The 24521-nt window shown below is 37.1% G+C and overlaps 1 protein-coding gene across 1 annotated transcript; it reads left to right on the top strand.

Moving 5' to 3' along the window:
* The first annotated feature begins 526 nt into the window (after positions 1–526).
* Positions 527–24521, top strand: tmem201 (transmembrane protein 201). Its single transcript, XM_010898737.4, has 12 exons — positions 527–768; positions 4209–4329; positions 6005–6199; positions 6286–6465; positions 7095–7459; positions 7666–7869; positions 15212–15441; positions 16582–16644; positions 18302–18589; positions 18864–18989; positions 20104–20197; positions 20823–24521. The coding sequence occupies exons 1-12, from the start codon at positions 659–661 to the stop codon at positions 20830–20832; spliced, it is 1986 nt and encodes a 661-aa protein (XP_010897039.3). The 5' UTR covers positions 527–658; the 3' UTR covers positions 20833–24521.

Raw genomic sequence — 24521 nt, 5'->3', positions numbered from 1 at the left:
TGCAAACGCTCTTTTGTGGTTGTTTCCAACCAATTCATTAATTTGTCACAAATGCAATATTTTGTATGGGTTTTACAATTGAAACTGTTCACCTTCGCCAGATCGGCACTTAATGTTGCTCTGAGTGAAACGCTCTTTTGTTGATTCAATCAAATTCATTAATTAAAAACATAATCGACTGTATTTGAATATACTAAGGCCATTTCAATAAATGCATAATTATAGAAACACAGCTTATCTCACTAACACTCGCTTAGTGGTGATTAATCGCCTGGAATGAGACGGCAACTTTACTAGTTTAGGCGAGATTACTGTCACAACTCCCTCGGTGTACTGTTTCAGATTTGTCGAATTATGTAGAACCTGCTTATACAAGTAGGGCCAAACCTAAAATCGTGTTTTGCAAGCCTATCTAATTAACAAAGCAAACGCTTACGGGAACGTTCTCAAACGCTGTAGGTGCGTTTGACCAAATTACTGATACCAGTCTCTAGTTTAGACTCCATTCCATTTGGTGGCGGTAATGCACATTAGTCTGCCAACAGCAATTTAAATCCACAGAAGAAGGTCAAAACACGCTTGTGTCGTTAGGAAAATAAAGACTTAAATATACATAAATTATGTTTTAGATAAGTTGCTACCAAAGACTGAGAGGAAGATGCAGGCGTTCAGCCAAATGCTTTTGGAATATCCTCAGTTAATGTACGGAGGACTCGGAGCAACGGCTTTCATGGCGGGGGGGACTCTGATTTACAAAATTGCTACCAGGTACAGTAAGTGTACATCAGTAGTAAGCTAGCTGGCTGTTTTGTCTGGTATCGGTATTATTTTAAGAAGCTAGTGAACCAACTATAATATTCACGTTGGTCTCAGTCACCTTTAACAAATACCACTACGAACAAACAGTACACAACAAATGTCAGTTGTAGCTAAGTAACTAGCTTGCTAACATCGACCTTTTGTGGGCCCACGCGTGCGCTCTGTTACGTCTGCCTGGACTCGAGTGTCACGTTTATTTTAGTACGTGGCTGCCCAGTCTGTTTTTTACTGGAAAGCTGTCGTACTCTCGTATAGGTTTCCTTTCCAACCTTAATCAAACCCATGATAGTAATAATTAACTGGGTGAAAAGCTACATCAGGTTAGTCACAACTGGGGTTGAGAGAAGCTAATATTGACAGTTGATGGGGAACGTTTGACAATAGATATATTCCAGTCTTTCCCAGTTCATAACGTTTAGCAACCAACATGTAAATATAATGATTTTCGTAATTATATATGTAATAAAGAACTGTCGAAAGTCCTGCTTAGATATAACTCACCAACAGGTCATCTACTCTTGATATTTGTTTCACAAATACAGTACCGGGGATTTGAATTTTTTTATGTGACGCTATAATAATTTACCCAATATATTCACAGCTTAGGGGCTGACCCCGTTTATTGGACTTCTCGATTGTTTGGCGTTGAACTCTGTGAATCTCAAATCGCATACTATATAGTATGCCAAATTAGTATGAGAGAAGATTAGCAGGTCTCAACCCATTGTATGCTGAAAATAGTATGCCAAATGGTCCCGGATGGTCTACTATTTCTGGTGGATTTTCAAAGTACGCATCCGTGCATGCTTTCTGGGGTAATATAGAGCACAACCGCTTGCGCGCAGTAAAAGAGGAGAGGTTTCGACGGGGGCGGCAGGGGTGATGTTTTCGGCACAACACCGGCCAAGAAGAGCAAATGTTATAAGACTGACTGACTACCCATTGTTAAATAGCATAACGGTTAAAGACACGGATTTCCATGTGTTGGAAAATCCCTGTGTAATGTGTTTCCACAACTCTCTTATTCCACAATTCTCACCTGTATTAATAGTTACTGTATCAATGTCATTCAGGAATGAAAGAAAAACTTACGTTGTTGTGCCATGAAATCAAATATCCTCAGTCTCGCTAGAAAATTGCTAAATTTTTATGACTATTCCAAGTAGGAAGTACTAGTAGGCCTATTACTGGCTAATAAACTGTTAAAACAGCCAGTGGAAAAGCCATACAGTTCATAGATGCTATTTGTGGTGGAAGTAAACTTAATAAGAAACAGTAGTCAGTTTAACACAATGCTTAATGATGTCTAGCTGAATATTCTAACTCTGCATAATGCTAATGCTTGACATAATTATCTAATGTCAAGATGTAGTTTTATGATAAGATGGTATGTCCCTATCGGTCCCTACAGTAATCTCTTTCAAATTGAATGTGTTAAATGTAGTGTATCAACCCTGTTATGACATTGATGCAATAACTATCAATATAGGTGGCAAATGACATTGATGCAATAACTATCAATATAGGTGATAACTGACCTTTTCGTCAAGTGAAAAGATGAGAGAATCCTGGAATCCCCTCCCTCTTTTACTGCACAAAGGGCTGTGGTCTTTATTACTCCAAAAAGCATGCACTGATGCCTACTTCGAAAACCCACCAGAAATAGTAGACCGTCCTGGAACTTTTGGCATACTGTTTTCTGCTTACTATGGTTTGCGACATCCTAATCTTGCATACTATATAGCATACAATTTGAGTTTCAGACATAGTCAAAATGTCTGTGACATTTTCTTCAATTTGACCTGTATTAGTGGACTTATCATGGAGGGTGCCGGTCTTATTTGCCATTTTTGTGGATTTTAACATGTGCTTGGGGGTCATTGACTTGCAGTAAAATAACATTGTGAACAAGATTCATTAGACGCTCCTGTCAGAGGCATTCAGATTTTTGGCAAGAAATATTGTAGTACGGTGTAAGTTCATCATGCTGTTATCTTTAACAAAGCCCCCTGGATTTGTAGAAGTTAACCCATTACATTAAAGATCCACACCATATTTAATTAGATTATATGGTTCTTTTCATGCATTCCCAGGGAAAAATGTTGAAAAGCAGATTGCTTGTGGTGACTGTGACTGAGCCAAACAGTTTTTCTTTCTTTACTGTTTCAACAAATGAAGATACATCTTAGGGGTTATATTTATTTTATTGTGCATGGTTGGGGGAACAACCTAATCTAAAATAAGTTTCAATCAAGTCTCCTTTTTCTCTTTGCACAGGGGGTAGAATAATCTAATCATGAAAAATAGGTCTCTTTCAGAAGAAATTACACAATGGTGAAAATCAAATGTAATACTGCAGCCATGACAATTTTTCAAATAACTGAATTTTTTTTGACTGAGACAAGAAAACCAATGAATTTATGCTAACAAAGTCCTGTAGCCCGTAGAGAGAGTATGTCCACAAAAGATTGAGAGCTAATTGACTCACGTAAGGACAATAATAATTGGACAATAGCAGAGATACTGCTGTCATTGCTGAGTTCCAAAGCTGCTTCTTGTGCATGCGTAGTTCTTTGGGCGGAGACACAAGTGCAATTAACAATGACAATTGCAATTAACAATGACCGGTGCAATCAATTGCTCTCTGCCCATACTCACCTGCCAGAATAGGGTTTTCTTGAGGGTTCTTAAGTTGCTCGGCCACTCTAAACACTAAATGCGGGATGATGAATGTGGTTTCTACACTGATGAGCCAAAATAGCTGTTGTCACAGTTACTCCCTCATGGTGAGGAGGGGTGAGGGAGAAGGAACACTCAGGCGAAACAGACTCCGGTTTTGTTATCAGTACGAGAATTATCACTGGGGCTTGTGAAGTATGAGTCCCTTGTTTCAATCTTCAAATGATTTATTCTTATTTAGAACGCCACACCTCCCACAGTGTTTTAGCTAGTAACATTGTTCCAACTAAAATGTTCAGTTCGTTCATGATCAGATTGTTGTGTACATCTTTTTGATATTACATTTTCTTTTGATTTTATTACATTTCCAAATGTCCATTGACTTTAATGGGATTTTGTCAACTTTAATTGGAGACTAACAGTATTGCTTTCACTGGAATGATTCAAGCTACAGCTATGTGTTGTCTATGCCAACTTAAAATGTCTTAATGTGTGTTGACTATAATGGCCTACATTTGCATAAATCTGCATAATTAGGATTAATTTACCCACAAATGGCATCTCTTGAACATATCAGGTTACAAAGATCATCTGACCTTTGTAGATTAATTCAGACTATTTTTCGAAATCAGTACCATGGCAGTTTTTTCTTGTTTCACCTGTGTGGCTGTACTGTATCGAATGTAAAACGCTTTATTTTTCCTATACAGAAGGAAGCCCACACATGTCAGTGTGAATTGTTGGTTCTGCAACCTGGACTCTGTGGTTCCATATGGAAACAGAAACTGTTGGGACTGCCCCAACTGCGAGCAGTACAACGGCTTTCAGGAGGTACTGCAATGATTACTTGACTGCACGCACTGAACCTCATACTGCTTTTTGTCAATGCTGCTGTTTCCCCTATATATATATATATATATATTTTTTTTTTAATGTATTATTGACATAGCAATGTTATTTAAATGACTAAAAATGTATATCAAGTATTAAAAAAAAGATAATAGTGCTGTATAGTTTTAAATGCTAATATTTGAAATGCAGATTTGAGAGCGCAGAGCCTGTTGGTTAACCATATGTGTTAAAACAGCCAGAAATAGTAGGTGATAGTCTGTACTTTTGCCTTATTCATCTTATCATATTTTGATTTGCCTTGAGTTACAGCACTGTATAATTTGATATCACCATGTAAGATGCAGTGGTCTCTTAATTTTAACCCTTCCGTTCCTCACTCAAAACCTTCCTTTTCAACTTTTTTGGAAAGGAAAGTAAAAGGTGCAGTCGTCTCTTAATTTTTTCCGGTGCTGTCTTTTCTGTAGCAAGCTAGCTGAGACCGTTAATTAAAAAAACAAACAGAATTCTGATACTGTAAAGTTATGTAGCTCATCAGCTACGGTTAGGCTGGATTAGCTTTCTTGTTCATTGATTAAAACATGGTATGTTAAGTATGTTATCATACATTTCTACACTTACTGATGCGTGAACAAAGTATCCCAACTCATTTGTATCATTCATCGTTTTTCTGGATCAAATTACTGCTGCGCAAAATACCACCATGACTTGTGTTAAGTGACTTGACTTTCCCAAACTGGTCCCTGGTAAGATGGCAGAACTATTGAGATGTCAGATAACTATATGGGAACTTATATGTCCCATCTGTGCCTTATATCTATGGTTGGAGGCATACCCTGAACTGTGGTGAAGGAGGCTGTAGAATCAGACCAAATAATCAGTGACAAAAACAAAAAATCAGGAACTATTCATTATCTCAGCCCTTCTGCCAAGAGTGTATATTTTATGCTGCAATAATTTTACGTTAACATGGTGCGTTTCTTAATAACTGGTAACTAAATTTATAACTGAGCTGCATATAGGCTTGATTGGGAAGTATTTTGAATCGCAACTTCTCATGAACCCTTACATTTACTTCGATATTTTCATATGCTGAAGCTCCATAGAAAGACTTACAAAGGCAGAAATTTAATTTGAACTTGAACCATTTGCCTGCAAAAACCACAACAATGTTGACATGGGAAGATTGCCTCAAAGATGGCTTCAACACAGATTTGTTACCATTCCTACTTTGTAACTGTAAAGCTTGTTGTATACCAATTAATTTCAATAGTGGAAAGCAGACTTCAACATTGTAAGCTGCCACTACACTTGTAACCTTTCAAATATTTTACTTTGAATATTCTAACAAATAATTGCTTGATAGTAGTCTAGCGGCTCTAGCCTGCCATATCCACATATTCCACCACGAATCCAGACCTAAAAATCAACCAAAAGTTGGTTACTACTATGTTATTACTGCTCTTACTGCCACTGTTATTTCGTGAACACAAATGCATTAAGACTTGCAAGCACCACATCTACTTCTGTAAATGCGCTTTGATAACATTTTACAATATGTTACACTGTATTGCAGACGTTAATATAAAGAACATTTTGATAAATATGGTCCAGTCAAGAATGAATAACTTTGTCTGTTTTACTTTCTTGCTTCTAGAATGGTGATTACAACAAACCTATTCCTGCTCAGTTCTCGGAGCATCTGAACCATGGTGTGTCTGCCAGCCTGCCTTTGCCTGAGACACCCAAGACGTTGCAGTGGGTCAACTGTCAGATGTTGTTGTGCAAGAAATGCAACAACAACCAGACCATCAAGATCAAGCAGTTGGCCTCATTCATCCCAAGGGAAGATGTACGTTTTCTTTCTGTGATCTAGGGTGTTTTATAAAGTCAGTGCATTCATTTCAACTGCATAATTTTTTCATTGCTGTAACCTAGGAGAACTATGATGAGGAAATTGAGGTCTACAAGCACCATGTGGAGCAGACCTACAAGCTGTGCAGACCCTGTCAGACTGCAGTGGAATACTACATCAAGCACCAGAACCGCCAACTCCGTGCTGTGCTCTTTAACCACCAGCTCAGACGCTGTAAAGACTCTGACAAAGCATTTGTAAAGGTACATTTCAATGGTGACAAGTTTATCTACAGTTTGCTTGAACAATAACAATAGAAATCTAATACAACAAGAAACCAGGCAAGCCTAGTTCAGCCAGGCCGCAATAGAAAGGGTTGCCCTCTCGATTCAAACCCGGGTTTCCCACCTGAGCCGGATCTCCCACACAGAGCTGTACATTTGCCAGGTGTCAGTACAGCGTCTTCTGTCTATCCTGAACAAATCCTCTTAAACCACTGGCCATTTTAATAGCTAAAAGCCATTCGTGAATGACATTGATACAGTTAAACTGACTAACATTTCTTACTAAGTTTACCTCCTCCACACATAGCGTCTATGCACTGTATGGTGTTTGCCACTGGCCGTTTTAACAGCGTATTAGACAGTAATAGGCTTTACCAGTATCTACTAACTTACTGGAATAGTCATAAGAATTTAGCAATTGCTAGCGAGACTGAAGATGAATTTCATTTCATGGCATAAGAAATTCTTTTTTTCTAGATCGTTCTTTCGACGATCTAGTGCACTGATATGGTATATTTTTGGACTCTGTTTAAATGAATAAAAACAATACCTGGAATATTTACATTTCTACTTACTCACTATTCTTTTTTTTTTTCTTCTTTCTGTAGAGCTCCTATTCCTTCAGCACACCCGTTGGAGTTATATTTCTTCGTGTCCTGGCGTTTCTTACCTGTGCCTTCCTAGTTGCAACAGCAGTATATGGATTTGGGAACAAAACCCAGTCTGCCAGTGCTCCCCAAACCCTAAGTGGCGGGATCATACCTCCAAAGCCTACTCCCTTCAATGGATCGACTCCCAGTAACGGCAGCAGTGAGGCTGGACGGATGTGGCATGACCTGCTGGAGTTGTTTCCGGAGGAGTCCATAGAGAATGCAAAGCTTGTCTGGCAATATGGAAGGAACTATCAGATAGTTGTGGTCTCCATTGGCCTGTTGAGCTGTATCACGGGTGTCTATCTAGGAGGACCCATCAGGTATTTCATGGACATACTTTTAATTCATTGTTTTTGGTATGCATTTGCCTGAAAATCTGGATTTATGACCAGTTAAAGTGAAAAAAAAATCAATGTTGCCCTTTGGAGCTTTCAGTTGATCAAAATTGTAAATCACATTAAAACACTTTTTCAAAGTGTTTAAACGTGAATGGTGTAGTTAAAAGCTTTTATTCCTGTGCTTTCAGACTGAGGCGAATTGACGCAGTGGCCTCTGTCCTTTGGTTTCTGGTCTTGGGTCTCTACTTGGTGGAGAAATGCCTGAAAACTGATGTCTCAAGCTGGCTGGATACAGTGAAACTTGGCACCATCTCCATATGTTGCCTGGTCGGCTTTGCCGCTGCCACGACAACACGCAAATCCATGGACACGAGAAGAGCAAGAGGTCGAAGGTCAGAATCTGAACAATGATACTTACATTTACTATTTAAAGACCTGCAGAGTTAACTTGTAGGACCCAAAATAAACACAGGTTATTTTCCTTAACACAACTCTCATACTTACAACTCTCATCTCTGTTCTCATTTCACCTTTGCTAATATTAACCAACATATCTATGCACTCTGAATTAATTCAGTTTGAAGATTTATTCATGTATATACTCTAATTCAGCTTTCTGTGTAATTTTGATTTTGAAGTAATTTTACCAAAAACCCTGCTTAAATGGAAAGATGCGTTTATAAAATTTGCACCACAATTTAAAAATGTACCTTGAAAACACTACTACTTTTAATGTTATAGCTATCAATAGTTACATTAACAATCAAACTTTTTCTAGTAGGACTTCATTTGTCAAAATTAGTTCTGGCTGCTATATTTCCAGCTCTACTAAGACTTTTATTTTTTTTGACCAATGTGGTTGTGTGTGGTGCTTGTAGTGTGAAAGTGACCTATTTTGACAAAGCTCTAATGAACACTTCTAACCAGAGCAATAGGTTTGCATGGTTTGTTAACACTGATGGACTAACACACATTTTGAAAGGAGAGTTTATGGAGATGGGCCAAGGCTGAGGACTAGTTAGTTTGGATTAGAATGAGAGAGCATAAAATAAGTAGCTGGCCAGCATGCATGCAATATTTTTCTAGGTAATGCGATTATTTACAACCCAGGATCTTTTTTTTGCTCTCTGCATGGGCTACACTACGAACACTGTGTTTCACGCCTGTGACTGCAGGTTTCTTTTTAGTTTGAGGTGATAGTGAGGTCAAAGTGATCTAAGATGTGCAAGTGCTGTTTTTAAAATGTCAATTCCTGTGCCCTATGCTAATGTCAAGTCTTACTGTGCTAAATTCTGTAATTATTTCAACAAGCGTTACACTGTAAATAGCATATAATCTGTTTGACCTATCCTGTTTCACTGAGCAACTCTGTGATGAGCTGAAGTGGAAATATGTTATACTGCACTATTTTACAAAACATTGAAAAGCTTTCTCAGCCATATATTTAATATTTATTTCACTGCTTTCTAAATGGTCTAGCCTTTTTGTTTTTGAAATTTAAAGATGACACTATAATTTACCCAAAAGAATGGGGTTAAAATCAGACTTCAATCACCAAATCAGACTCGACACCTTTCTGATGCTTTTCAGCGCTGAGGAGAGTCCTGATGATAATGGTGATGGTTCACTACCTTGGTGTATTGCATCTGTCCTTGAATTTAATTTACACAAAACAAAAGCTGTTGGGTAGGGGTTTTGAAGACATATTTTGTTTATCTCTACCCAAACTTAGTGTGATGAAAAAGTATTTGCCCTGTTAGACATGCATATCTTTGGCATTAAATGTGATCAGATCATCAACCAAAACCTAATAATTGATAAAAAGGAACCTGAGTGAACAAAGAAATATTTACAATTATTTAATTTAGTTATGAAATACCCAATGCCCCTGTGTGAATGAATCACCCCCTTTGGACTGTAAAACTAGTAACACCACTTTTAGGAGCAATGACGCTACCAGACTCTTCCTGTAGTCATTCATCAGTTTCGTACTGTGATGTGGAGGAATTGTGACCCAATCCTCTTTGAAGAACTGCTTTACCTCTGTTTCATATGTGGATTTTCATGCATGAACCGCTAATTTCTGTTTCAGCAACAACATCACAACATTTCTTGTTTTTCAACCATTCTGATTTAGACATACTCATGTGTTTTAGGTCATTGTGATGTTGCATTACCCAGATGCACTTTAGGTCACTGGGGGATAGCTTGACAGTCTTCTGTAGATTTCTCTGAAACATAGAAATTCATGGTCCAGAACCTTTATTGGCAAACCTGAGACGAGCATTCATGTGTTTCTTAGTGAACAGCAGTTACTGCCATGAATCCCATTTTTGCCTAGTGTCTTATGGTGGAGTCATGAATACAGACCTTAGCTGAGGTGAGAGGCCTGCAGATCACTGGATGTTGTTCTAGGGTTCTTTGACTTCCTGGATGGAATTTTTTTGAAGGACGGCCACTCCTGGGAAAAATCACTATCGTCACAAACTTTTTACATTTTCTGTGGACCCCCAGAGGCTTAGAAATTGCTTTGTAACTCGTCTCCGACTGACATGCATCCACAACGGATGGTTTTCCAGAGGTGTTAATACATTTGGAATTATATGGCTTTGGAACCTGCATGCTGACAACTAATCTAATGGCACAGGCCAGATTTATATTGTGCAGGGCTAGCCCAAATCAGGCATGATTGTTTACCAAGGTATTCAAACCACTGAGCCTAAATCTCTTTCAATGGATTGACTTAACTTGGGGGGCAATAACTTTTCACACCTGAAGATTGCGTATTTGATTACCTCACACAAAAAAAGAGACACCTAACTGGTGAATTCTATTTCTCGGAGACTCCTTTGTTATTCCTGCAACCCAGAACAAGGTTGGACCAAATTCAGTGTATGAAAATTGCAACAATGCAGAATCAGACAATGGGCAAATACTTTTTCAAAGAAATGTACCGGTAAGCTAACACTTGGTATCAAAGGTGCTACTGCTCTTGACCTGTTTTTCTCGACTGTTTTGTAGCAAAGGTCTATTATATTTTATTTGAATATTCTTAATGTGCGTAACGGAAAAGGTTAATTCCCAATTTTGATCTTTTTAACTTTTTTATTTTTTTGCAGTCTAGAAGATATTTAACATGCCAAGAGAATAAAAGGCTGAACTGGTGCTATATCTCAGTTATCCCTTCCTAATATTTTAATTATCTGCTGCAAAACACTTTACTATTTAAGCTATTAAAATCCACTGACAGCTCTCTATAACTAGAAGATACTTTATGTATGTTGTAGCTTTTTTTGTGATATGACATACTGTTATTAGATATACATGCTAAACAAGGTATTTCTTAAAGTATTCTTAGCTACCCACCGTCAGAATTGTTGAATTCTGGATTTATACTATGGACACGTCCATTATTGTAAAGATTTTTGAGTTTGTTTTTATGTAATGCTCATTACAATGCCAAATGTATTTAACTGATTCTAGCACATTTACGTCCGTTACGGGTTTGACATATTCCCTTGAAAGTACATTCTAAATCTTTGGATTTTTTGACTAATCTAATACAGTGGTTCTTAAACTTCATGTTTGGGATGCCAATCAAATGCTTCATGATGAGTTGACAAATTGAATCGGGCGTGCCAGCTCTAGAATAGTTCAAATTCATGGAATGACTGCTGCTCCCTAAGAAATTTGAGAACCAATGTGCTAGTATACCTGATTACTGGATATATATATGACATGACTTGTTTTGCATATATCTTTCCCCTGCAATGTAAATGTGATTGTTTTAGGGCAAATGTAGGCAATGCAAAGTTTTTGTTTGTGCCATTAGTGAAACGTCTGTAGCCAACAGTGTGGTACTATAATTTTTCTGAATGTAGAGCAGTTTTACTTACCTTATTTAGCAAAAATGTATACTTTATTTTTGCCTAAAATCTGACAAATGTACTTCTCTCAAGGAACATTGCGATATGCTGTAGGTGTTTCCCATTTTTCTTAAAGGATAAGTGTATTACTTTTTCTTAAAAAAAAAAAATATGTGAGCCATTTCTCTCCGTACCTTGAAACTCTTTGTCCTACACTGTTTTGCAGGTAAGGAATCACAAAAGCTTAGCATGTTGCCTTAATTATCCCTTTGATACTCAAAAAAAGACAGAACTCAATATCTTCAAGAATGAGTAAGGAAGGATTCATGAGTGTTCAAAAACGAAATGTAAGCTTTCATGTAATGTCCAATGCCTATTTATGTGAAGTTGTTGTTGAATTACTAGTTAAACTATTCCATCCATTCAAGGAAACATTTATATTTAACTTGCAGCATACGCCAACTGAAACGCATTCTCTTTTGGGTACTGCATATTGAGTAATGTAGGTTATCACTACCCTTCATATCTGGGGTCTTTTTTTGAAAACCATGTATGACTGATCAGTGTCAAATAAATAAATGACTTAAACTTAATGACTTTTCTATTTATCCTATTCTTTTGTGAGAAAAATGCCTGGCCTGCTCTTAACTATTACTTCTCAAGAATGTTATTACTTAAACACAAGTCAAAGATTGCAAAATGGGTGGCTTGCTAAATTTACCCGTCACAGTTATAGCTGGTAGCTTGCTAGGTCTACATAAAAAAAAAAAAAAATAACATAACCTCCAACTTTGCTATCTTCCCTCTGTAGCTATTTTTGACATTATAAATGGAATTTATTCCTTGTAATGTCCTTTTTTTATTTCTCAATATTATGTTAGTGCTTTTTTGTATTTGGAGATGGCATAGCCTAGGAACAAAGCAATTCTGTTGTTTGAATTATATTCCCAAATGTAATTTTCTCCTATGCTGTGAGCAAAAAACAGAAAAGCGTGATGGTTGCTGACACTTGATCCTTCCGAAGGGAATTCAACAGTCCCCACCACAACTGTTACTCATAGTTGCAGATGTAATACGAGGCCTATACTCTGAATTTGCAATCTTCCAGTGGCTTTATATTTGCGATGTAATGTTATTAAAATAATATCTGTTATGGAATAGTTGACAGTATATCTAGTTGACTTATTGTTTTGTATTCTATATGAGAATAATATTCCATGAGGCTCATTCAAGTTGTGAGTGAGGGAATTCTGAAAATGGTCAATGTAGGCTACGGAATTGGAAGGCACTTAAGCAAGTATTTTTCTTCATCAGAAACTCATGCTGTGATGTTAATTAATTTACATACTCAATTTTGGCACTGGTTCAGGGAACATCACTGAAAACCGGAACATAACATTTTCAATGAACCGAAAAAAAACTGGAATTGACTTTGTGCAACTAAGGAACCAGTTAATAAAATGTTCCTTTACATTTATTTCATGGTTGATTTACATTTTATACAGTTCACTCAATTTCTGGTTAAGTAAGAAAACAGCCATTAAATAGCAAAGGGGAATCATTAACATCTACATTGATGTGAAATATCTTTAAAAATAAAATGTTTTAGAGCAGTGTTAATTTTTTATTTAAAGAAACAGTCTTTCTTTTTTATAGCACCAAGCACAACAACAGTCTAGGTTCAAGCCTTGATTGTGCAGCTGGGTGGCAAGTTGCTAGGAAGGCCAATGGGCAACACATCTGATAGCAACAACTGGGAAGGGGGAAGACATCCTCATTAGGGATCTGGTCTCATAGCATTCTAGCAGCACATTTAACTCGGGCACCTGCAAATGCTAACTGAGGGTCTTCAGGTGAGTGATTGTGCCATCACATTGACCCACACAACTTTCTGGTTGGGGAAGGGAGAAATACTTTTAATGGCAGAGCATAAGGCATTCATGAAAGAAAGCTAAACTCATCTAAACTTCCATGTGCTGTACCTCCATATAGTATACAGTATCAATGTTGTGTTATATGGCAACTTGTCAAAGTGTACATTTGTGTTCTTTGTTAGATCGCTCTTAATTAAGGAATGCAAACAGTAGCCTGTTTCTAGTCGAAAAAATAAAGCATGAGCAGAAAGTACACCATGTCTACTTTTATGTATCATGGTGGATCTTATGTCATTGCACTTTTTTGCATAGACAGTTGTTAAAGTGATCATGAACACTATCATGTGGCTCCCATGTAGCTCTGTAAGAGTGCCAAGATTTTGGGTTTGATTTCCATGGTGATATAACCCTAGTACCCAAAACATAGTTGCCCCTGGACACTGGAACATGGCAACAAGTGAGTCTTGCAGCAAGACAATGACCCGAAGCGCAAATGGAAGTAATGTTTTTTTGCCCAAAAGCTACATTTTCAGTTACACTACCGTTAAAATGTTTGGGGCCACTAAGAAATGTCCTTGTTTTCCATGAAAACATACATGAATTGAGTTTGAATAGGAAATGTAGCCATATTAATAGGTAATATAGTAACTGACATGGTTAGAAATAATTATTATTGATTGATATAGTAGTTGTATCCTTTTGTCAAAGAATTGTAGACCTTTGGCATTCTGCAGTAGTTTTTTGAGGTAAACTGAAGAGATTTCACTCCGACTAACCCTATGTGTAGTCTGCTAATGCTCAATGCGCGTCATTATGGGTGATAGGCATGCGTATCCAAAATGTTCGGTAACTTTTGTATTCCACCATACAATTAACCATTATTTGCGCCTCTTGCTTAAAAGATCTTTCCACGGCAATGCTTTATGGTGGCCCTAGTTGCAGTATTAGAACGTTGTCAGTAGCGCTAACATGTAGGCTGTGTAGGAGAGCTTATCAATCGAATTAGGAATTAAACATTTACTTGTCCACCAGCTTTGCATAATTTCATGTGAATCTATAATAGTCTAGCATAACAAACCTCTCCTTTTAATACACATTTTATGTGCTGTTTTTCCAATAATGTTTTTTATTAAAAAAATGATGTTGACAGGAAGTGAGCAAGAACTTTAACGTATAATCCAAGCTAGGTGCTCTCCTTCTCGGCAGTAATGGAAGGATTAATTGAGTTTAGTCAGAGAACATGCCTGGTTAGAATCAATAGTTAGCATTCATATCTGGTTGTTTTCTCTCGCAATGAGTAGCCTTACTGACTGTATGGTAAGGCTACTCTGGATATGCACTGACGTCCAACAGCTAAACATGCGGTTTTGTATTGAATACCATCTGGTCAATCCATATTTTCATATTTTACACTTTAAAATGACATATGACATTACACCTGTTTTGACCAACATATTTCAATAATGAATTGAACTGTGCTTGAAATCCACTCAATCTATTTATGAAACTGTCCCTCTGGACAAGAGCATATCCTAAATGGCTTATATGTAAATATCATAGGACATGGATATCTGTAAAACAGTGTGACATTTAATTTTGCTGATGGGCTATTCTCAGAAAAATTTGTAGCAACTGTAATTATATAGGATAACTACTTCTAAAAGGCTGAATGTTAGAGTAATGTTTGCAGTTTCATTGTTCTCTGTCTGCATGGAACTTTTTTTGAATTGTAGGAGATTTGCTTTAAAATGCCAAACATTTATTTTACCTCCTTGAAGAAATTCCTAGAATTTCACAAAGTTGTCTTAAACATTAACTTGATAGGGAGGGGCCCGTAAAATCTGTGGGTTGATGGGCTGATTTTGCCGATCCCCACTCCCATTACCATGTCCCTTGAACATTCCCAAGCCCATTTTTGATCCAGGAAAAAAAACATCAAACTACAGAGATGATGAGTTCGTTAGAGTATCAATTGTGATTTTCTGTTGTTGCAGGTACCTGTCCGGTAGCTCTGAAGACTTGCTGTATGGTGTCCATGAACCCTTTCTCTCTCAAATGTCCCTTGGTTCCTCCTCCAACTTCATCCCAACACCACCCCCAAACCTCTCCCAGCTCATCAACCGACAGAAAGGTCCCAGAGAGCGCAAAGCCTCTCCCTCTTCTCTACCTGGTCGCCTCAACCGAGCCCTGTACCTTGGCACCACCCCGTCCCTGGCCAGGACAGGTAAGATGGCTTTTTTTTCTACTTGATTATTCTGCCTTTCAACGGTATTAATGTATATTGATTTTAGCCATCCTGTTAAACTGTATTTCACTTTAATTTTTTGGCATGGGAAACATTTGTTTACATGACATTTGGTTTCTTTTATATTTTTGTGGGTCTGTATGATCTGATGGAATATTTCTGGTCATACATTTGTCAGGAGATAAGGAAGGGCTGCAATGTTCATTTTCTATAACTTTGGCAGTATTTCCAGTCGGCCTCACAACCAAAGACCATATGTAATGTCAGCCCAGGACCTCTACACCCTTCTTCTGCATGTCCCCATGTTGTAAAGATTTGTACACAATTCCTTGAAGCTGAAAATGTTTCCAGTTCTTCCATGACCTGGATACTCACCAGACCTCACTCAGTGAACATATTTGGGATTCTATGGAAGATGATATCTGTGACTTACAGATGCATGCAGTATCTGTATTCTCAGTAATTAGAAATCCATAGATGAGGGCTTTTATATGAACATAGTAAAATATTTTTAATTGTTGCATTTACTTTTGTATTCAGTGTAATTTTTGGGTCAGTTACAATGGTCAAGTATTTTGCAACGGCAAAATTAGTATTCCAATTAGCTTTTTGTTACTGGAGTTCTGTGCGGCCGGTTTGCGTGTGCGTGAACAGAATCTCCAGATCCGCTGGTTTAGGAGGCTCTTCACTCCTGCCAAGCAGTGAATGTTTGTAATTCAGATTTGAATGTATTTGTTTTACATGAATCACCTGAGGACTTAGCCTGCCTGTAATTGCTTAAATTATTCATGTTCTGCTTTCACAATTTAAAGTAGCATAAAGGGGAATTTAATGCAGAGTTGTTGTTTGTAAGGTTATTGGAGGTTACTTTGGGCTATCTTAACCTGTTACACACACAACAAATAGGGACAGTAAATTGACATGACCCTGTAAGAAGATCAGGCAGGACCTTTAATGTATGTTATACCTCGCAACAACTAGTAAAATGCTTTTATTTTTCAAGAGAATTACATTGTCTGGATTATATCTTTTGTTTCTATGTTGTTGCATAATGATTACTTGCATTTACGTCATTTAGCAGAGGCTCTTCTAAATTAAATTGTGCTCATGTCTTTCTAGATTCTGGCTACCTTTTCAGCGGAAGTAGACCGCCTTCACAGTGCAAAGACTCCTTGGCTTCAGGTGACATTTAATTGATTATGAAAAATCTGACTATTGAATAAATACAAATAAACATGAATTTAAATGTGTATATATAAATGTATGTCTATATACAGTATGTTGTACAATTCTCATATTACTGAATTATGAGTTTAATATTAAAATGTAATTCAAAATGTTTTACTCTGAAACTCACAAACATTGTTTTACAAGGTGAGAATGTTTTTTGAAATATTTTCTAAGACAAAGAATATATAATATGTTACTTACATAGGTATTCAACCCCCTCACATTAATCTTTGTTAGAGCACCCTTTTTCTGCAGTTACTGCTTTAAAGGCTTTTTGGGTATGTACCAGCTTTGCACACAGTGGCTGAGTGATTTTCACACATTCATCTTGGCAGATTTGCTGTAGGTTGTTTAGGTTGGTTGCATGATGTTTATAGACTTCAATTCTCAAATAGTCCACAGATTCTCAATTAAATAAGGATTTCAAATGGGCCACTGTTGGACATTCACGTTTTTGTTCTGGGATTCCTCCAATATTGCTTTGGCCTTGGGCTTGGTGTCATTGTCCTTTTAAAACAGGTTTGTTTTGCTGTATTGCCCTGTATTTTGCCTTCAATTTATTTAGGGGACTTAATGGATTTTTAGAAAAGGGCAGCTATTTAGGGCATTTTGACAGTTTTTTTTATTCCCTTTATGGCACAGGTGATTAGGATGTCATATGCCTCTGGCCTTTGCTCTTGGTACTAATTAGGCGAAGTGAATATATGTATCCCACATTATTCACATCAAATGGACAATTCACACACTGTGTTAGACTCACATTAGTCTTACTGTAGTCATTCAAAGATTGTGTAAGTACTTATCTAGCTCCAGAGTATACACTAACATCACACTATTTTATATTCCCTTATATGGATGCATTCTATGCTCAGTTGATAATGTTTTCTCTTCGGTTTTACACATTTTACATTGAAGGCCTGTCGAAAACTGCAAATATAGCAGAAAAGTATAGCAAAGAAATACTTCCCCAGGCCTATTATTTTTTTAATATTGGCTTCTTTCTTGCCACCCTCCCATACAGATTAGTGAAATGCAGAGCTTTTGATATTGACTGTTGCACCATTACTCCACTCCCAGCCCCTTTTAGTGATGGTTGTCATCTCTAAGGCTTTTCTCCTTGTTTGAGCACTGAGTTTTAAGGGACATCTTTTTCTTGGCACTGTCTCATTGCTATTCATTTTCTTTTAGATTCACAGCCTGACCAATAATGCTTCAAAATAGTTTTTTCCCCAGAAAGAATGACTACCACTTTAATGGTTCACAGTTAGAGGCCAGTAGTAACGTAATATGTCCTCTCTAGGGCGATTTCTTTCATTTGGGTAAACTGGGAGCTTCCACAGCACAGAAGTTGAATACTTACGCAAGCATAATTTTTCTGTGTTTTTTTTCTTACAAACATTTCTGAACATATTTTTTCACCTTTCTGTAATTTATTTAGAATTTCATTGTTTTAAATTATCTAACAGAACTTACTATTTGTAATTTATATATATTTTTAAAACATGTCAGTTATTGGCATCCCTGCATTAAGCACTTTATGCACCTTCCCCTTAACATATTTCTTCATTATGAATTTGTATTTTCTTTCACATATTTTCTTTTGGAGCAGATTATTTTTCTTTCAAATCTGCGAGCCGTCCGTCATCGCCATGCCCCTCTCCTACCCCCTCTGTGGCCGACTCAGTCACGTCCAACTCCAGCTCTCGTCACCGGCGCCCCCTCATCAGCCCAGCCAGACTTAACATCAGTGGACAAAAACTCCGCCTTTTCATACCTGATGCAGAGCCCCAGCTCCCACCCACCCCAACGACACCTCACCACTTTTTAGCAGAGCCTGCCCCTCTTCACAGCAGAGGCTCCCTTCTGCCCGACATATCCCCATACCAGAGTTATAATGGTATGTACCACTGTGTGTAGATACTTGTTTATTAATGGTTTTTTTTGTTGGCATGTTCATGGGGGGCTAGATTCAAAGGATATACTCTAATACTATTTATTCCAAGGGTTTTGATGCTTTGTTAATTACTGGTGTTAGCATTTATCTTTTTTCTCTCTCTTGTATGTATTGATACAGTAGTTGGCAGTATTTAGATTGTGACAGATGTTACAAAGGAATTGCTTCAAGTGCTTGTGTGTTATAGATGTATTGCTTCACTGTGATGTGATTACAGACTTGAGCACCTTCCAAAAGGAGGGCAATGTAATCTCGGAAGAGCTTGAGAAGAAACAGGGAAGCTCTTCTAGCTCCTCTACTTGTTTGGTTGACACCACCACAGACAGCACACCTAGATGCAAAGGTGAGCATTTTGATGAAAACATGGGAATGACATGATGCATCACAATGTTTAGTAATAAACTTATACATTAGATGATGAAGAAATACATCTAATAATAATCTGATTTAATAGCCAAAGACTGTCATTATTCAAATGCTTGCTTGGTCATGGATGATTATATTTTTAATTGACAAATATAAATAATTGATAAAGATTGCCAAAACGTATCTCGACTACTAGTATAAATACAAGCTTAAATGACCTAAGGACATCAGCAGTTAATGTTTTAAATACTTATCAGAGTGCCTAAAATATTCCCTATACACTCACAGTACCATTCCCCTCATTCTAAACTACCCTGAATTAGTTTATACTACCCCCCCCCCATTGTAAACTACCCTGGACTAACTAATAATATTCCCCCCATTCTAAACTACCCTGGACTAACTAATTATATTCCCCCCGTTCTAAACTACCCTGGACTAACTAACACTATTCCCCCCATTCTAAACTACCCTGGACTAACTAACACTATTCCCCCATTCTAAACTACCCTGGACTAACTAACACTACCCCCCCCCCCCATTCTAAACTACCCTGGACTAACTAACACTATTCCCCCCATTCTAAACTACCCTGGGCTAACTAACACTATTCCCCCCCATTCTAAACTACACTGGACTAACTAACACTATTCCCCCCATTCTAAACTACACTGGACTAACTAACACTATTCCCCACATTCTAAACTACACTGGACTAACTAACACTATTCCCCCCCATTCTAAACTACACTGGACTAACTAACACTATTCCCCCCATTCTAAACTACATTGGACCAGCTAATACAATTCCCCCATTCTAAACCTAAACTACCCTGGACTAATTGCTACTATTCCGGTTTGTTCAGCAAGCGAAGAGGAGGCAGGGACAAGTAGTGTAATTGTTAAAGTCTTGTAAACATTACAGGCACAATTCTATACAATGCCCCTAGATTTTGGAAGTAATATGCTGTTACTGTCTTATTGAATAAATTACCAGACCCAGACAGAACCAATACATAACCGCCCACAAACTACACATTTTCCATCCCGGGTCTGTCACACTAACCCTTTTTTTGTGTGGTGGTTTGCAGGTCTCTTGGGTCGTTTTTCTTTTTGGCCAGGCCTCCTTCTAGCGAGCCTGAGTGCCAACTTATTCTTCACCTTCCTCTACCTTTATCGCAACTGGTGAGCCCAGGTCCTTCTCAACTTGTATTCAAATGAAGTTGCACTGTATTATACAGTATATGCCTTCAACAATGTGATATGAGCATATGAAATGTGCAAGCTATTAAGTTGAGGGCAGAATATATAGACATGTTCATCAGTGTTTTAAGGAAAAAAATCCAAACTGCCTTTCTTCTTTGCAGTAAAGTACTGATGTCACATCTCTTTAGTAAAGTGACCAGCTCAATACCAATGTATTTGAGTGAGGAGATAGAATGGCTTGTATCAACAAAGTAAACCGCTAATGAGTTCTGTGTTCATACACCTGATTGAGCTACGTTGTTCAACTATTTGTTTATAGTGTCTTCATTTAAGCTGTCCTACACAACCAGATAATGAGATTACACTCCTAAAGGATTTTTCACCCTGAATTGATGTGATAATGGATGTTTTTTGTAGTGCTGCTGTGTTGTTTGCATGAACAGGAATTTCATTTCCCATTTATAATGGGTGCCAAGAATGTTTGAATGTGCATCAGATCTCATTATGCTCTCACCAATGATGCGGCCTCACTTGTAGACCCTAGGCATTCAAACCTTTCCTCAGGGAATCCCCTGACATTTAATGTTTTTCTATCCCTCAACAGGCACACCTGATTCACTATACAAAGGTTTGGCGATTAGCAGAGATGTCCAATCAGTTGTGATAGCTTTCGGATAGATATGTGGAATGGATGAGGGTCCCTGAGGTGAGGGTTGAATACCACTTTTGTAGACAACCGCGGTTCCTTCACAACCTGTGACACCACACAAAGGTGTCCAAATGCAGCGTTAAAGGGCAAGTCCTCCTACCTTTTCGCTGGCTCACAGACGTTGAGAAAGGCCATGTCCCTGTATGTCTGCACTAGAGCTGGGAATTGCCAGATAGTACCATAATTCTCAAGGGCTGATGTAACACACGATTCCCATGATTTTATATACATTACAACTTGAATTGCCATTTGATGTTCCAAACATATTACTTGCCATGACTACTGCAGAGGGAAAAGAGAATGATGAGAACACAAGTTTTGTTTAATCATGGAAATAACATTTGAAAGTTGAGAAAGGAGATGGCTAACAAGATAGTTAAGTAGAAATATCAGTTTTCGTGACTAGCGTTAGCCAACTTTAATTAGCAAGAAAACATGTATACTTTTTTGGGGGGAGTTTCAATATTTAGTGATAGAATCTTTCAACTGAAGTCAATATTAATGGGACAATATTTTCAAGAATTGACCATAGGCAATAATACTATTGGCATTGCTGTTGACATTTTCTCTTATCCCTACAATTTGACCTAGCCTTGTAATGTAATGTAAATCTGACTCCTTGAAAGTTATAAACTTGAACAACTGAACTTGCAAAGGTTGATCTTACATTGAAAGAGTTAAACTTACATGGCACTGTTTTACTGTATGTGTGTATTTTGGCCTTTCTTTAAGATACTTTGACTATGGTCATGCTGTTAAATATATGCAGTACCAAGCTTCATTTGAAATTGAAGGTGCTTTTATACAGACGTGAAAGTTTAATTTATGTTTAAGAAATTGTCAGAACAAAGTTTTGAATGGTGAGAGAATGGGTTTGAGGAGTTTAATAGTGGTGGTTAGTGTGCTTGTTAGTGGCTGCCATTCTAGATCAAACAATGATCACGTGTTACATGATTAGGCTGGATTTCATGTTAGTTTTAGAGGGGTCAAATCTCATGAACATCTGTATAATTGAAATAGTAATAGATTCAAACAATGAATTAGTCTGATTTTCATCTAAAACACACAGGCTGTGGAATCGATGCCTAGTTACTTTTCATGCTCTTTATTATGCTTGGAGAAATTAAAATATACAGAAAATGTTTTTCTGTTTATAACTCTACCAAGTATCACTCTCAGAGGATAGAGAGCTTCTCCACAAACTCCGGGAGACCCCACTGAACAAGAACTTTACCTCATAAAAATCAAACCGAGATATTAAAACTATAATGTCATTTTTAACCTATACAAAGTATAGGCAGACAAATTTACTGATTTACTGAAATAAACTGTTTGAATCATATATACTCTACATACTTAATGTTGAACCATAAATATGTATAGTTGCTTTTTGGGTTGCATCAACCCATGAATATATACAGAAAATATTTTCCATCAGTTTAGCTAAACTTGGGATTTAGCAAACAAAAAACTGTACTCCATCAAACTACTCATAGAAACTATCCATGATTACTTTTTACTGAAGATTATCACTGTAACTCATGACATAAAAATAGATCATTTCTAAATGTATTTCCTAATGTACTGGGTGGTACCGTTTTATGGGAATTTAGGCTCCTTTTACAATTTGTCAGAATTAAACACTTCCTTCCAAACAAATGTGTTATGCATAGCCATCCTTTAGCATTTTAATATCATATGTAACCTATCACAAGTAGATACATGTCTGCAGGTACTTTTAAACACAATTTCATTACTGTTTCAATAACTCTAGCCCGGAAAATCAAATTCTTATGAGTTACATTTCTTCTTGTGCAGTGGGTTCTTCTGCTCTTTTCTTAGTGGGTCAACATAATCTGACGCTAGTCCTTGTTGGTGCTATAGACCACAACTGTAATATAGCTGAATGTTCATATTTTCTGTATATTTGAATGTCTTAAAGTATGGTACCTAAAAGTAACTATGAATGTATACATTCCACAAAACAAATATCTTTGATCATCTACTTAGTTTTGGTTATAAAATAATCTGATTATTTGCAAAAATTGGCTTTACTGTTTGTATCATGTCATTGTTGTGTGATGTAACACTTTGAAAGCCTATAACAAGCAAAAATTGAAAAAACCCAGGTTGGCTGGTCCAGTAAAAAGGATAGTCTCAATGATGGATCAATGGGGGAAAAAATGTCACCCCTGTTAATTGATTCAGCCTAAGGTTATATAGTGTAGGCATCATATCTGTACCACTTAGACGGTATAGAATTTCTTGATATGAATTAACCTACAATGCCTATGGAAAGTCTACCTCCCCATGAACTGGTTCACAATTTCTTCCACACTATACACTTTTAAGGGGATTGTTTGGCAAAGTAAAATTATGTATACAAAATACAAAACTGAAATTGTGTAAGTCCTAATAAGAAATGCATGCAGTAATTATAACTGTGTCATTTGGGATAGGTTTCCACCAACTCTATCACTTTTATAACTGGACATGGCAACATTACATAACTGTAGTACATAAACAAGTTTCTTAGGGAGCAACGATGGAAAGCAATCTTAAAATCATGAGACTAAACTAAATATGTGCTCTGACTGGGCCATGCAAAGGCCACTTCACTGTTGCTTTGTGATTTGGTTTGTTGTCATGCTGAAAGTTGAACTACTGTCCATTTATTTTTCTTGCAGAGGGCAGCAGGTTTTCTTCAAGAATGTTTCTTTATATTGCCTCATTCATTTTCCCTTCCATGTATTGATACTTGCTTGTCAAGATCAGCCCTAAATGATTACAGTTTTGTTACACTAAATGTATCAAATGGAAGGATGTGTTGACTGAGACCAACTGGACATAACATAGTTGTGTTATCTTGTGTGTATTAGAAAATATTCTGTAGAAAACACACTACATCTGGTTAACTGTATAGTGTTGTAATTTTGTATGGAAATGTTTATATTGTAATACACTATCATTTGTATCTCAAACTGCCATAGCCAAAAGATAAAGCATTTGGAATTCTTGTTTGGACTTGTTTATCATCTGCTCTTATATACACACACCAAAAGCACTGATATTCTATTGTTATCATTATAAGAATATGTATTTCTCTCAGAACGTAATCTTTAGAAGCTCATGTTGAAATGTCATAAACAGCTCATCTTGGAATTGTGATTGCACTCAATTTCAAATTTACTACAATTTAATTATATACATTTTTGTATAGCATACATCGATATTGGTTCAAATGACCAATATAATCAATTGTACATACTGAATGTTCCTTTTTTTTGTTTTTTACATCAAGATGTCAATATGTGGTCTTTTTTCAGATTCAGGGTTTGAGGAAATTATGGACTAATATTCTAATATCCGTGGGGTATAACGTTAAGTTACTAATGTGTGTGATTTACAGTGCAACAGTAATGATACACTGTTGGTGTATTGTTCGTTTTTACTTGGTTATTTATTGCCAGTATTTAGACAGTTCACAACACTGTTTTACATGTTTGTTTTTGCTGTAATGCCTAGGTTTTCTCCAAATTAATTGTCTAATAAAATATTGACTTGGTGTGCTCTGCTGAACCAATCCAAGACAAA

This window comes from Esox lucius, chromosome 12 (assembly GCF_011004845.1).
Source record: "Esox lucius isolate fEsoLuc1 chromosome 12, fEsoLuc1.pri, whole genome shotgun sequence".
Classification (NCBI taxonomy): Eukaryota; Metazoa; Chordata; class Actinopteri; order Esociformes; family Esocidae; genus Esox; species Esox lucius.
This window is presented reverse-complemented; position numbering and strand designations above follow the sequence as displayed.